The 16,059-nt window shown below is 34.5% G+C and overlaps 1 protein-coding gene across 1 annotated transcript; it reads right to left on the reverse strand.

Moving 5' to 3' along the window:
• Nucleotides 1-1,395: 1,395 nt before the first annotated feature.
• On the reverse strand, nucleotides 1,396-4,324 carry LOC114716796 (tetratricopeptide repeat protein 33-like). Its single transcript, XM_028901859.1, has 5 exons — nucleotides 4,047-4,324; nucleotides 3,371-3,509; nucleotides 3,044-3,075; nucleotides 2,081-2,167; nucleotides 1,396-1,643 (listed from the first exon to the last, which is right to left on the reverse strand). The coding sequence occupies exons 1-5, from the start codon at nucleotides 4,302-4,304 to the stop codon at nucleotides 1,512-1,514; spliced, it is 648 nt and encodes a 215-aa protein (XP_028757692.1). The 5' UTR covers nucleotides 4,305-4,324; the 3' UTR covers nucleotides 1,396-1,511.
• Nucleotides 4,325-16,059: the final 11,735 nt, after the last annotated feature.

Below are 16,059 nucleotides of genomic sequence, written 5' to 3' on the forward strand. Positions count from 1 at the left end.
AGTTTTCGTCATCGGTTTCCTGCGTTTCCTCAAACTGGACAGGAATCCCTTATTAGCCCGTCCCCCCTAAATCCTACGCGTGTTTTGACACTCTTTGGCACGGCCTACGGCTTGGGAAAAGGGAAAGGCATCCTAAGAGATGGTCAAAGCAATTAAGGGGGAAAAAAAAAAAAATTCCTCCGTTCATTACAATGAACCCATTCTATTATTCAGCGATCTTTTAATTTCTACCCCCATTTTCTAAGAATTATTTTATTTTTTTTAATAAGGGATAATCACACTTAAATCCCCTGGAAGCAATTATATCATTGAATTGGGGGGGGGGGGAGTCGAGAAATTTTAATTGGAAAAAAAACTGAAACCCTATTTTCATTTTTCAACACAGAGAGTGAGGGAACTCGGAAAGTGTCACGCTGTTTTCTCCGACTCTCCAGTGCTGTGTTTTGAAGTAGTCAAACTTAACAAGTTACTCCTCCCTCTCCAACCTTTCATTCTCAACCATCTAAAACTACTGCAAAAACTTTCGTGTTTGTGTACGTGTATAAATGTATGTATCCAATCTGTTCAGTGACTTTGTATTGAAATTAGTTTGAAATTTCATTAAAAAATGAAAATCGTTTTAAATTAGTCTATTTTGGATTATATTGTCATTGTTTATTAGATAATATTGTAATCGATGATGTAATTGTATGTTCTAGTAAATATTTAATTTAATAATTGAGGCAACCTTTTTTGATCCAAATTTATATCATGAATTCACATTATTATTCTGAGATACTCACACTTGCGAGTTTAATAACATTAATTACCATCATTTCCTTTTATCTTTTGCTGCTCTTGATCGCGAGGCCTAGCCCACGGGCCACGGTTGGGATCCACGCTTCAATCACCGGACCCTTGCTAATTCTTGAAGTAGCAAATTTATAATATACTACCTCCGTCCGGTCTTTAATATAAAACTCTGTTTGACTTTTATTTTGATTTTAAATATAAGACTCAATCTACTTTATCTCATATTTATGTATTTTTTTTCCAAAATAATCCTTCTAATAATAGTAGTTCTAACTAATATAGTTGATTAGTAAGGATATTTTAAGAAAGGCAATACATATTTATTACAAATAACTAACTTAACTTTTTTCCTTAATCTCCTCAATTAATCAACTGGTTCTTATAATTAAAACGGAGATAGTAATATAATGCACCGTCACGCCCCTGATTATATTAACATTAATTTGTACGAAGGGAACTTTTACGGAAGAAATCGTCCGCAACAGGGTAGGGAATGTCATCAAGAAAACTTTTTCTTACGATGACGTCCGACCCAAATATTTGCTCGCCTTCTATCAAAACAAAACAACCAAAAAAAGAAAAAAATTGCTCGCCGAGTATTTATTATTAAACAGTTAAATACAGGTGTAGCACCAGTCATCTGTATTTGACTATTGACAAGACGTGGCCGCGCCAATGAACTCTGAGAACGCAACTGCGGCGATCAGGTCAAGTCTTCTTCAGGCGCTTTCTTTATCACCCACCTCGTAACGATTTTTAGTACTACTCAAGCCTGCTGAGTGGAGTTGCTTTCTCTTCTTTACAAGATGTGATGCCGTTTTTCTGTCGCCTTGAGCATCCACGCAATCAGGCTGCATATGCCAATACACTTCGTTAGATATCAAAGTGAAAGCAGACGCAAAGATCCGTTTAGTAACATTATTCAAGCATCGGAAGGGTGCATTCGCCTCAGATAAGAGGCAAATTTTCTAGTTAAACGCTACACCCCAACCCAGGGAAAAAAAAGGTCTTCTGTTCAAAATGGAATTCCTGATCAGTCAGACTGTATAGGTTTCTCAAACGTGGAATTCATTGAAATTTTGCTTCTTCAAAAAAAAGTTGCCGTTTAATTGAACTGTAAAATAATTAACTTCTCCCACCGGAAATTACATTGGGATGATATCACCATTAGTCAGTCAATCTTATGGCTGTTTAAATTCTACCTTCCATATCACACATTCGATCCCAGCATGATAAGATTTGAGCAACGTCAAAACCCACAACCAAGATTATATTCTTAAAGGTTCACCTTGATAGATAGGGCTCTGTCAAAGCTCTCAATGGCACAATCAGGTTCGCCAAAATTTAGCTGAGCCCGGCCAAGTGTAACCCATGCCTGAAGAGACCGAGTTGCATATGAATAAGAGTTAGAAAAGAGTTACATTACATCAGACATATGTAATCCATGATCAACCAATAACATAATTTTAAGCACCAATGTTTTAATACAAACAACAGACAAAAGCTTTCAAAGATCCAACAGATACGATTCAATGATGATTTTGTTTTATAATAAAAACCAAAATGACAATATATCAGAGATAAGAGATATTAGCCAAGGGCAGGCATTTATAGAACCAAAAAGGACTGAAAAAAGTCAACAGGCTGACACAGCATCTAGAGGAATTTGATGCTATTAAAAAACTAAAGTAAGCTGGAGAGGAGTAACAATCCAGCAATCTCCGATCTTAGGTTTGCTGAAACTCTCTACTGGTCTCAAACAAGAGAAATATGCCACTTGGTTCTGAACCTAACGGCCTAGACTTGCAACGCTAGAGATTTTCCAGCATTAATTCTCTTTTATCAATTTTAAGACACATCATAACAACAGGTGGGAATCAATCATGTAAAATACAGGTGTTCTGTCTACATGATTCCGAAATGTATTTATTTATGTATATACATAAATGCCGGAGCTTGACTACATGAGCCAGCCAAATAACCAATAATTACTCCATATTCCAATATCAAAGAATTTGAGCATCATAATAAGGAAACCAGACTTCATAAATCTAATTGACCATACATGTTACATAGAACAATATCAAAGCAGCTTTATTAGGTTGAGAAGCTTCTAACAATATCTTTCAAATGATACAAACACAACATAAAGCTTTAAGACCCAAAAAAAATCCTCTAAATACGACAATGTAACATTCAAAATATTCACAATATTCACTACTACGATAATTCTAAATTATAAACATCATACCTCAGCCCATGATGGCTGCAATTCCGTAGCTCCTGCCATATAGAAGCGGTGAATGAGCATATTGAGCACTAAGTCAATAGTGCTTTGAGTAAATATATGCCAAAACATGTGGCTTCCAAACTCCAGAACATAATTAAAAATATACAGATGGAAAAGCTTATGGTCTAAGTCCAGAAGAGTTTTTCAATAAGTTTATAGGACTTAGAACACGTCAAAAAAGATTATAGTAGCAGAAACTGTTCATTTATTTTATTGAATCTTGGAATTGGAGATATAATAACGTACAGTTAAAATACACAAGATTAAGAATAGAGAGCAGGGACACACGGATTGCAGCCTTCAAAGCATTCCAAGCATCTCCAATTTCCAGGAGAACTTGGGCTTTCTGTTCATGTAAAACAGCAACATCAGGTGTCAATGACAGAGCAGACTCCCATTTACCTAATGCCTCCCCGTACTTCCCATCCTGCATGAAAGGGTGTGGTACAAGTAAAAAGACACAATTTTCAGTCCATGTAACAATTGCTTGACATTGATAAAGTCATTAAAATGAGATTGAACTTTCCCAAGAGTATTCGAATGGATAGAAGCGAAAAATCGATCGAAAGATATCTCAGAGCTGAACAGAAAAGTTAAGGAAACTGACAGAGGAAAATTTCCAGAAAAAATAGGTGGTAAAAATATAGGAGAATTAACAACAACAGGAGGAAGTAGCCTTTGGAAAATCCCAGAACATTCCAGTAACAACAAGAATAAAGAGCATTTCACCTCAAAATATTGTTTATGTAAATTAGTATTTAATCTTTTACACGACAAAAAGGTGTTATTCGTAATGCAAAGGGATTTGTAATGGTAGTCACAACTTGGAATCAGTGAACATCTGCCTAACTAAACGCTACCCTGTGGCACCCGTAGGGAAATATCACGGCTTCTAAAACAATTCTCTCCTTTGCCCTCCAGATTAAAAAAATGAACTGAGGGATAAAAACAGTGATAGTAATACCTCAGCAAGCTTGTCTCCCTGAGCTTGAAATTCTTTGGCCAGACGTCTTGCTTCCGATAAGTCAGAGTGATGGGGACTGTCCCGATCTTCGGATTGGTCCGAGTTACGAGCACCGGTTTCGGCATCTTTATTGCCCCGCAAACGAGCATGGTCTTGATGAGGAGTCACATCCTCCTCTTGATGCTCAAAAGGAAGGTTACTGAAGTTGGACACCGCCGGCAACGAGCGTTTCTTGCTGTTCTTCCACGTCACTTTCATTTCCTTCTTCCTTCCAATTTTCCTCGCCTTCCTCCCATAGGCTCCGTTCCCCACCCCTCCCCTCGCTCTTGGATGCTTCACATAATCTGGAACCTTGCTGGGCTGTTGGCCCAAAATTGAAGCTTGTTAGGCCCACCCCGGTTTTACCAACCCAGACTGACGTTCTCGTTACCATCCTTTGGGTCTGAACTGTAAAGAAATATACCCAAGTAGGCATTTGGGCTTTAATTATTTTTATGATCATATAACTTTTTCTCCTGAAACTTAGGTCTATTTTAGTATTGATCCCTTAAATTTAAAACATGTGTTTTTACTCCATAAAATTTAATTTATCTTAAAATCTGTAAAAGTGTAATATTATTAAAATCTTCTGAAATATTATAAATAGCATTAAAACTAATGATGTAGACTCACTAAATGATCTAGCTAAATCTTATGCAAATAGCAAAGAGAAAAAAAATAAAGAAAATGTCTTCAAAATGTAGTTGTCTAACCTTTTTTTTCCCTGGATGTTTCTTGAGGGACTGTTTACTACATTGTGTTTTAAAAACTCATTATTCTCTGTATAATCTGTTATCCACACAATTTTTAACTAGGCGTGATCTAGTGAGTCCGTGTTATTATTTTAACTCCATTCTTACAGTTAGGCAAATTTTAAGATTGTTACATTTTTAAAGACTAAGGTTTTAAGACAAATTAAATTTGGGGGACTGAACCACATGTTTAAAATTTGAGAAACCAAAATAAAAATGGACTCAGATTTTAAGAATAGAAAATTATATTAACCCAACAAAAGCATTAAAAACATTTAGGTATTTCAACTTATACAATGAACAAACTTTGTTTCACTTGAATAAAAATAATTATATTTTCGTCCATTATTCTAGTTAACGATATTTTAATTTATCTCTGAATTTAAAGTCCACCTGTTTTGATTTAATTTGAAAATAGGCATAGAAATTATATAAACTTAAGTTCTTTATCATGCAAGAGAAACGGTGGTGTTCATGTGTTACATAAAATTTGCAGCAATATTCGGAATTTCGTGCTGGAAGCTACGGGATGGCGTAAGCATAACCGCACTTTGTTCGGCCAAGAGGATGTCCAAGCGCATCACGGTGTAAACGAGTCGCCTTCCCTTTGCGATTACACTGCAAAAAGGATTTCATGTCTGGTTGTTCGTTAGCTGAGCTTTGCTTTTGTTGTACTCAGAACTGACTTTGTTCTCATCGCATAAATAATATACATCTTCTTTTCACGGAAAAAAAAAAAAAAAGTTTGCAGCAGTACCCAGGCAGGGTTGCTGTTGGTTCTTGAAATACGTGTCTCTTTTATTAATTTTTCACACGTGTGTCGGACGTTTGATTTGTTTAGTTCACATGAAAAAATAAAGTTTGCCTATGATGTTTTTACTAAATATTTTTAATAACTATATATTTTAGTTAAATTTATTATTTAATAAATATTTAATATGTATAACTATTATAATTTATTTTAAAAAATAAATAAATATAAGAAATAAAGTAATTAAAGTTTTATATTTAAAACCAAATTAAATAAAAAATTTTTTTATATTAAAAATTAGAGTTAGTAATTTTTAATGCAAAGTTGTAAAATTTAGTGTATGTTTACCCAAATAATAGAATCTAAAAATAATTCAAAAAATAAAATTAATTAATTTTAAACTACAGTAATATATTAAGCTCAAGACTTAGTTTCAAATATTAATTTATAGATAACAAATAATTAGTTAAACTAGTTAAAAATAATAAATAAATTACAAATATATTTTTATAATAAATGAGAAAAATATAAAAAAGAATATATAAAAAATATGCCAAAAAATAAGAAATAAATAATCTAAAATAAAATTAAAAATAGTAAGATATTAAAATTGATCATCCTCCTCCTCAAATTTAAAACTTATCTTCTCGAGGAGTACGCTGCTTGGTGAGTGACGAAGGCTGGGCGTAACGGATGCGTGTGAAAAAGTAAAACGGTGGTCTGACTGATTGGACATCACCAACTCACTGAGGACCGGGGGAAGTGAATACTTGTGGCCACATGCCCAATCCTGATTGGATTTGACAACCTTTCTCAATTTAGTCTCACCCACCCTGTGATGTGATATGAGTTACGCTAGGATGCTAACTGCCGCCATAGCCTTCAAACTACGAGCAATATGCAAGCCGCCCGTGTCTGTGGGTTTCATTCCTGTTCACCGCGTAAAAGAGCTCGCAAACAGAAACTCTTTTTGACTTTTGAACTCACCCCCCATCTTTTCACCCTCTCCTGATTCTGCCACTACTCCGTATGGCATACTCCGTCTTATTTTCTTTTTTAATTTTATCTCGCGTGAACGTCTAGTTTTACACATAGGTAATATGTCAGGATTTGTTCAAAACCAGGCTAATGACGTTTTTAGTCACTCCTGCATTCAACCTCGATCTCCCCTCGAATTCTCAGTTGAAGAGAGATCTTTCACTCGTGAGACAGAAATGACAGTGGAAAATTAAAGTCAAAGTCGCTTTTTTTTTTTTTTGAGGGGGGGAGGGTTGTGGATAATAGGTCATTAAAGTGAGCGGTTTCAACTTTTAATACACACGACAGGCCTGGATGAAAAGGGAAAAAATCTCAGTGGAAGAAAAAATAATGTTAAATAAATTACCACTACTTCTGTTTAGAATCCAATAATGATCAGCTTAAATGGCCAACTATAGCGGGCATTTTTAACAGTTTCTTAAAAATAAAATAAAAAGTAAGTTCGTGGCTCAAAATTTCAAGCATCATTTTATTAGCCTGTATATGTAAGCATCAGCGCATCACGTAATCATTAGGGCACGGGCCAAGCAAGAGCTTGTAAGATCCTTATTTATTACTCCTTCCGTTCCTTATTATAAGAGACGAATAACCGAATTACGTTGATAAAAAAAACAGTTAAATTAGTTAAGAACAATTAATGTATAAAAAATATAATTTTTTTTCTAAAAATACCCTCATTAATAAGGAGAGAGAGTATGAGGGAGAACAATAAATTATTAAATAAAAAGAAAGAGAAGTAGGAAGGAGAGAGAGTGTGAGTTGGAGACAATAAATATAGGTAAAATAGAAATTAACACAAAAATAGAGACAACTTTTAAGCGTCTCTTATATATAGAAACATGTCATAAGCATCAAATATCTCTTATAATAAGGAACGGAGGGAGTATATGAATGTCGTTTGTTTTTTGATTTAAAGAAAAGGAAACGTGAAACCATCCATTTATCTGCTGAATGCAAATTATCTGCATACAGCAGGGTGACGAGTGTGTTGGGAGGAGGGAAGGTGCTTCCCCCTCCACATTATAATGTTTATTTCAAGGCCCCTATAATTTATCTTTCATTTTAAAAAAATAATCACATTTTGTTTACCACTAATGCTCTGACATGGCCCAGCGAATGAAGATGGCCTTTTGCCCAGCCGCCAATGTTGACGAGCAAAAGGGGAACTTTGGAGATCGTCTCCTCCTCTCCTTCCGTTTGGGTATTTAAGTATTTCAATCTAAATATTCACCTCAGCAAATCTCAATAAAAAGGCTAATTAAAATTGTAATTATGTAAAATTGTATTTGTTTTTCAAAGATATTGTTTATGAGAAGTGAGCGGTAAGTGCGATCCGACATAGTGATATATCATGTCATTAATGAACCCCAGAAATAAAGTAAATATTAGTTAGATTTTCATACATATTTTAAACATATACTCGTATCTTATAAACACATTTAAATTATCCTAAAATTATACTATTTTATATATTAAACCGGATGGGGAAGCAGCTCTGGAATCAACCAACAAAAAGAAAAAAGATAATGTTTCATTTGAATTCCAGATGTGAACTTGAATCCCCGGAGAAAGAACATTGCAACGTTCCAAGGACAGTTTGTGTACCGCAGTTTTTTATTTTTGCAAATCTTACAGTGTATTTGTTTGTTTTTAATGTAAGATCATTTAGAAACTGTCTGAATGATGGGGTTTTTACACTCAGAGGTGGCTGGGATATATGAGAGCAATACACTGATTAATGCATCTTAAACGACGCTAACCAATTTGAATTACTATTCCCCCTCCTGTTCAAAATTCTCCCTCCCGTTCTATATATAGGCTTCATTTTTAAGGAGGAATCTGGTCCAAAATATAAGTTTTATTTTTAATTTGTCTGAGCATTAATTATCTTTTTTCCTATTTTACTATTAGTTGACTCTATTTAGTACTCCATCTCTCTTATTAATATTACCTTCATATATTCTCTTTCATTATTTTTATTTATTGCCTTCCTCATTTACTCTCTTAATAAAAAGGGGCAAATTTAAAAAAAATACATTTCTTACATATTTATTATTTTTAACTAATTCTAGCTGCTAGTTCGTTAATGTGATTCGGTTATTTGAAACTTATATATAGGATTAGAGGGGTACAAGATAAATTTTGTTGGAGGGACTTGGTATTTTTATAAGATAACATTTATATTTAACTAAGTATTTAATGAGTTTTTTTTTTCTTTACAATTTTACACCTAACACATAGTATTCTCTTTTCTTTTTTATTTATTTATTGCATCTTTTACTCTTTTTTTATTAATAAAGGCATATTTGGCAAAAAATATGTGTTTTACATATTTATCGTTTTAAACTGATTTTAACTAATTTTTTATAAACATAAATGAATAAAGTTTATCTTATATTCCTCTGGTCTTATTTATAGAACAGAAAGAGAAGATATTTTTTAGTCATATTTATATGGTGTTGAGAGAAATTTTTTATATTGATATATAATTTTACTTTTTATTTAGTATTCGGTCAATTCTATATATGTGAAATATAGTGTATATTAACTAAAAATAAAATTTGAAAGTAGTTGAATTTTAAACAGTTATCAGAGTTTAATGTTTTTTTTTCCCATGTAAGATATTAAAAGTAATGTATAAATAAAATTAAGGAGTATTTTGACACGGATGGAGTGGTGGTTCTGTGTGAGGCGGTTGGGTTGCCCAAAAAAAAAACACAATGAGGCGGTCGATGGGAAAAGGGAGAGCGCAATAACGGAAGACTGGAAGGCATCTTTTACGGCCGGACAGTACAAAGCGATTGATCCTCGTCTATAATTTCACACGTGGAGGAGCTCGGACAACTGAATGACCGATGGCAAGGGACACGATGACTTGGCATGGGGAAAGCTAAATCTACACATTAAACCATCACCACAGGCTAGAATTTGGGAAATCTTTGGAAACTTCTTTCCCACGCAGTGATATTATAATTATCATTAATAATAATGAAACAGGATTAGATGGGTTCTCAGCCGCCGCCATCTTCCGCCGCAGTGGGCCCCCTCTCTAGCCAAGCCTACAAGGCCGGCCGGTCATCACTATTCATCAGGAGCACCAACGTGTCGAAGGCCATACACACGCGCACGCATACAGAGATCGCTCCTTCTGTACTTAATTCCCTCTTTTTTCAGCCCTTGCTCGCCACATCTATAATCTATACAGCACCTGCCACTTCCCAATCCGATATGCGCTGCTCTAGAAAGTAAAGCAATTTCTTCATTAAAGAGAAAATTATAAACAGATCCAACGCAAGGCCTGTTATAGAGGAACAAAATTACTATTAACAAAGTATTATCTCAATAAGATATCATTTGTAAATTATAAACAACATTTTATGATTAAGATGGGAGGAATTATAACAATTTTAATTCGTTATAAGGCAGGGTCTTGTAATTAATTAATTATCATGCGTTTATCATTATGATGTGAGAATTAAATGAAGAATGATACAACTCCGGTGAACTGGGTGGGCAAAAAAAAAATAAAGAATGACACAAGGAATAAAGCGCAGTGAGACTGGATAGCCAAGATTGGGGAGTTAAACCAAAAAAAAAACAAAAAAGAAAGACACGGTGAGAGTTGAGACTGGCCAGTAAGAAAACAAAAGGCGGGCCGCGGGTGTCCATATCAGGTGGGGTCCATATCACTGCTGCCATTTTTTTCTAGGATTGTTCAGTATCGGCGTATCTTTCCTCAAAAGTAGGGGCCACGGTCCTCCTCATTCTCTGGCCTATAAATTTCAAGGAAGGGAGGACCTGGACCGGTCACAGATAGGGGCAGCTGGGCAGGCGAAGAGAAGAAGACAAAGCTCAAAGCCGATCGGATGGACAAAACAGCCAAAGAGCCTCGCAAGTTCAAGACCAAAGCATCGGTGATTCCTCATCCCAGGAAATCAGTAAAGAGAATTATGTACGAGACTGGGGTAGATTTTTTTGCTCGCTTGTTTTCCTCTCAAGGAGATTCTTCCGACGGCGTCCACGGCGTTTCTGACCTCACTGCTCCTGTGCTCGCAGCATCGCTGCCCAAAAACTTCAAGCGCATATATCCTACTATGCACGATAACTGAATAGCCAGAAGCGCACTCTCTTTCACGATGACCGACAAAGTTTCGTTGCTGGGATTTCATTCTCCGTAAAACCTCTGTTTCTGATCGCCGTAATGTAATTCCACGTTTGATAGTACTCCAGTTATCATTCACGCCTCAATGGTTGGGTTTCCATGTTGGTCCCATACAAAAATTTTCGGTTTCCATATGCATCATTTTGGGCTTTTTATGTTTCAATTTGAATAGAGAGAAACGATATTTTCCACTTACTCCGACTGTGAAACTAGAGCCTACACTGACGAAATGAAAGGAGATCCCATTAAATTTGAAGATCCAGTATGGAATGCTTTCCAGCTTGTCTATGGTAATAAAGGAATATTCATGAGGTCAAATTGATCAAACCAAGTGCGTCGCGTGGGAGAGTATGAAAAGTTAAAAAACAGAGCATGCAAGGATCTTCTTGTATTTCGTCAGACATTTTCCAACCACAATAACTAGGACTTGCATAACCAAATGTTTATTTGTAGAATGCATTGATTTTACTTTCACAAGTCCCAATCCTTTCCCTTCCTCAGTTCTGGGTTTTTCAAACCGGAAACTCCTCCGCAGAAATGATACTGTTGTAGAAGAAGAGGATGATGGTTCGATTTCAGAGGCCGCTGTAACACTAGAAAATGACTAAAATAACCATTTTACTCCATAGCAATCACCTTAGATGCCTTTTTTTTTTTTTTTTTAAAGACGCGTCCATTGTATCGAAGCTCCATTTCATTAAAGGAGGATGGACGTAATGCCAGTTCCCTAAAACAAAGGGCTGAATCCATTACATTCAATCAGCTACTAAATGGAAAAGCGGAGCAGAAATTAACTTGGGGAAATGATAGACCTAAACAATATGTAAAGAGGAGAATAATACTTTTTCAGTCTTAAATATAAGATTTTTATACACACTAATATAAAAATTTTATATTTAGCACTGGAAAAGTATAAATATAATACTCATTTTATAGTATAATTTTTATATTTACAGTAGGAGAAGTATTTAATAAGAAAGATTCGTCCAAAAAATATTTAAAAGAGAGTTGAAAAGGGGAAAGGATGGGTCCAACGTCCAGGGTGAGGGTTATGTTCATTCATGGATGCAGCAGGCGCTTGCTCTTCTTCGAGTGTCGCAATTTTCTTCCTGATTCCTGTTCTGCTTTTGCTTTCAGGCTTCAACCCCACCTAATCTTGTTGAGCTTGACTAATACGGACTTCAATACATGACAGGCATAAAATTTAGAATTAATGATATCTTTACTCTCTAAATTTTGATCTTTTAAAATTAGAAATTACTAAATAGTTTTCTTCCCTAAAATTTAAAACAAATACTACCTGCTGTTCAAAATATAAGCTAAACTTTCTTAAAAGGTTAATTTTTTTATAAGATAATATTCACTTTCATCCCAACAGTTAATAAGTTTTTTCCAATTTTACCCCTATATATTCTCTTTTATTTTTAATTTATTTATTGTATCTTTTACTTATTCTTTTCATTAATAAGGGTATATTAAGAAAAACAAATATATACCTTACACATTTATTGTTTTAAATTAATTTTAATTAGTTTCTTGATAAACGTAAATAGATAAAATTTAGCTTATATATTTTAAATCAGACGGAGTAATTTTGACCCCTTAGAATTTGACCTCATCCTAATATGTTTAATGAATTTTGGTTCTTAAAATAGTGTTTTGGTTTCCTAAAACCATGATCAAAATTAAAATGAGATTAAATTTAAAAAATAAAATTATTAGTCTCAAATTTTAGAGATTAAATTAAAATGATCTCAAATTTCATGAACAAAAATCTCTAGTTTAAAATTTCATGAATTAAAATCAAAATCCAATCAAATTTTATGAAAAAGATTATATTAACTTTAAAATTTATAACAAATTTTTGAACTGAACGGCAAAAAAATTTCAATTGAATCAAAATTATAGAAAATTGTGTTGCAATGAATTTAGAATTTAATGACAGGATTTTGATTGAGTTAAAGTTATTGAAATCAAATGATTAATTTTTCTTATTATTTTTTGTCACTAATATTGAATCAATTTTTTTTTTAATCTTTATAAGATCCAACGGAAACGTCGACGGAAGCAAAAATTAATTGGCTCAAGGACCGGTGTTGTTCTGTTCCCCCGAGTCGTGTTTTTTCGCATTGGGGAAAAAAAAAAATCGAACCAATGCGGATTCGTCACCTAATATCCCCAATAAAAAAAGAAGAAGAAGAAGGGAGAAAGATCAAAAAGACGAGACAAAACAGTCATTACCAATAACATCCTTCGGGCACGGGCGGCCCTTGACTGTTAGACTGGGGATCGGACCCGAACTGAGCTGACTGGGCTTAGAATGAGTCCGCACAAAGTTACTTTTATTTTATTTTATAGGCCTAGTATATATTATCTCCCGTTTATTTTCTCTCTTTCCCATTTCTCTACCTGCTTCATTTTAAGCTTTTCTACTCAACTAAGCGTGAGCATGTGCTACAACGTGAATGATTGAGAATATATTATAAATAATTTTTCAGTTTTGATTTACAAAATACAAAGTAAGTATGTGAGAAACATTTTGTCTTAACTTATGTAAAATATACTTATAAGTGATTTCAAATATGATAACAAATGAAGCCTAAATCTTTTAATTATGCTTCTTATTTCATTATAGTTGTACTTTGGAGACTTTTTGTTTTTGTCAATCTTTTCAATGTTCTATAAGTTGAAGGGAATTTAATTCCATACACATAATTTTATACTCCTCAAGTCCTAAATATAAAATATTTATATTAGTGCGTATAAGGGTCTTATATTTAGGATCGGAGAAGTATTATTTTGCAGCGTTTGAAATTTCCAAAGGTGGCAGCCATGGATTGGACCAGATAGATGGCTAGCATATATTTTTGTAGGAATTTAATAGATAGTTTCCTTGATTAATATTAAGAAACTGGAAATTCTTCTCCGCGCCTTTCACGGAGCGCATTCTGATTTTGCATGACAACCACACACACTAGTGTGTAAAAGTTAAAGTCCTAAAAGAACATATAAAATCCTGATTCCTGATTCTTGAAAGTCAGCGTACGTCGGAGTATTGATTACTCGGCATGGACATGTCATGGGCTAATTAAACCTACAACTACGTGTGGAATTTCCTGTAGATCTCTTTTCTCGTTTCCTCACCAGGCAGTATGCGGGCAGTTGTGAAGTGCAGTAATATCACAGTCTCTTTAGTCGCACACTCATTGCTCTCATCCCAAAACTGAGCAACCACAAACTTTGAACTCATCCCAAAAACTGAGCAACCATAAACTTTGATGGAATTCAGGCCGATAAGCCTCTTCACGACTGTATAAAAGATATTTACCAAAATAATAGCCAACCGCCTCAAGCCAGTCATGCCGATGATATGCTCGCCTCATCAGTCAATCTTTATCTCAAGAAGTACTACTTTCGGTCTTTAATATAAGATCCTATTTGACTTTTAGTCTGGTCCTAATTATAAGACCCTGATCCATTTTTATGTCTCATATTTATGCATTTTTTCTAAGACAGTCTTTCTAATAATGATAGTTCTAGCCAATACACTTAATTAGCAAGGATATTTTAGGAATGACAACACTTATTTATTACAAATAACTAATTTAACTTACTTCCTTAATTTCTTCAAATTAGTCAACTAAGTCTTATAATTAGAATCGGAAGCAGTAATATCACTAATAATATCATCATTGCCTAGGAAGTAATACATTCGACGAGAAAGAAAACTGGAAAAATGGGATGAATGGCTAGTAAGGTTGATTCGAAAAAAAGCTTTTGATAGGGCCAATTGGGACCAAAGCCAATAATATGGGTTTAGTCTCTGGGCTCAGTCCACCCAAAAAGGAGGGATTGGGTTGGCATTTTGCCAGCCCATGTCGCTTTTGGTTTACTTTGTTGTGGGCTAGCTAGCTTTTTTTTTAAGAGTTTTCATGAACTTTCTTTGGGCTTACTCAATAATATGGGTTTAGTCTTTGGGCTCAGTCCACCCAAAAAGGAGGGATTGGGTTGGCATTTTGCCAGCCCATGTCGCTTTTGGTTTACTTTGTTGTGGGCTAGCTAGCCTTTTTTTTTTTTAAGCGTTTTCATGAACTTTCTTATATATTATATAATATAGTTGAAGAATTTTAACGCTCCAATTTAGACATTTTCTCATTTATATCATTGTATATGTAATTAAACACTCGATATATGTGTGTGCATAGTTATATAGAGAGCACCATCCATCTTTTATTTTTCATCTATTTGTCATTATTATGTACGCTTTTATAATATTAAATAAACATGTGATGTTTATATACACACACATATAAAAGATCTACTTAATTAATTTGGATAAGAAAACTATTTCAATTAATTATCTATAAAAAATATGTGTTAGTTTTTCTAAAATATTTTCTTAAATTATAAATTAATTATCATATTATTTTATTATAACCCACTACTTAAGTTCAAGACTCTAAATCTAATTTAACATTTCAAATTAAACCCAACTCATATCAATAACGATAGTTTTTGGTAAAATAGCTCGCCAACCCATCTTGGTGGGCCAAAAACCCGCACTGCCAGTCCTTTACGAGTTCTACTTGGGACTTCCTTTGGAAGACACTTCTTGAAAGCCAAATTGCCGACTAACACGACCAAGGTTGTGATGAAATGTGTGACAATCTCAACAATGCAAGTTCTATGGAATGATAACCCAACCAATTCTTTCCAAACCCAAAGAGAAATAAGGCAAGGAGATCCCATTTCTCTCTATATTTTCATATCGTGTGTGGAATGGTTATCCCAAATTATTCGGTCTGAGTTAAGAAGAAAATTTGGCAGCCAATTAGATTGGGTAGAAAATGTCCTCCTTTATTCCACCTCTTTTTTGCTGATGATTTAATACTCTTTAGCACCGCATCATCAAAACAAATTGCTCTAATTAATCGAGTACTCATTGACTTCTGCGAGGCCTCAGGTCACAAGTTTATTGATGCAAAAACAAGAGTGTACTTCTCCGAGAATGTCTCCCGGCTGGACAGTATAGATGAATGTAATAAACGGGGATATAAAAGGGCTGATAACTTGGAAAAAAAAACCTGGGAGTGCCACTTATCCGTGGGCGTGTGACCACGGAAATGTACGGATATATTGAAGAACGGATCAAGCGAAAGCTTAATGGCTGGAAGGCAAAAACACTCTCTTTGGCGGGAAGGATAACCCTTGCCCAATCTGTCCTCTCAATAATGCCAATTTATGCGATGCAATCTGCTAGATTACCGCAGT

The sequence above is a fragment of the Neltuma alba genome, unplaced genomic scaffold (assembly GCF_004799145.2).
Source record: "Neltuma alba isolate B1F8T4 unplaced genomic scaffold, ASM479914v2 tig00011687_pilon, whole genome shotgun sequence".
Lineage (NCBI taxonomy): Eukaryota > Viridiplantae > Streptophyta > Magnoliopsida > Fabales > Fabaceae > Neltuma > Neltuma alba.

What these genes read in the sequence shown, in the direction of transcription:
- LOC114716796 (XM_028901859.1), bottom strand. Translation starts at nt 4,304, where the DNA reads ATGAAAGTGACGTGGAAGAACAGCAAGAAACGCTCGTTGCCGGCGGTG. An exon ending in AGGGAGACAAGCTTGCTGAG is followed by an intron (nt 3,510 to 4,046) that starts GTATTACTATCA and finishes CCTTTCATGCAG; the next exon opens with GATGGGAAGTACGGGGAGGC. An exon ending in ACAGAGCCCTATCTATCAAG is followed by an intron (nt 1,644 to 2,080) that starts GTGAACCTTTAA and finishes TGGCATATGCAG; the next exon opens with CCTGATTGCGTGGATGCTCA.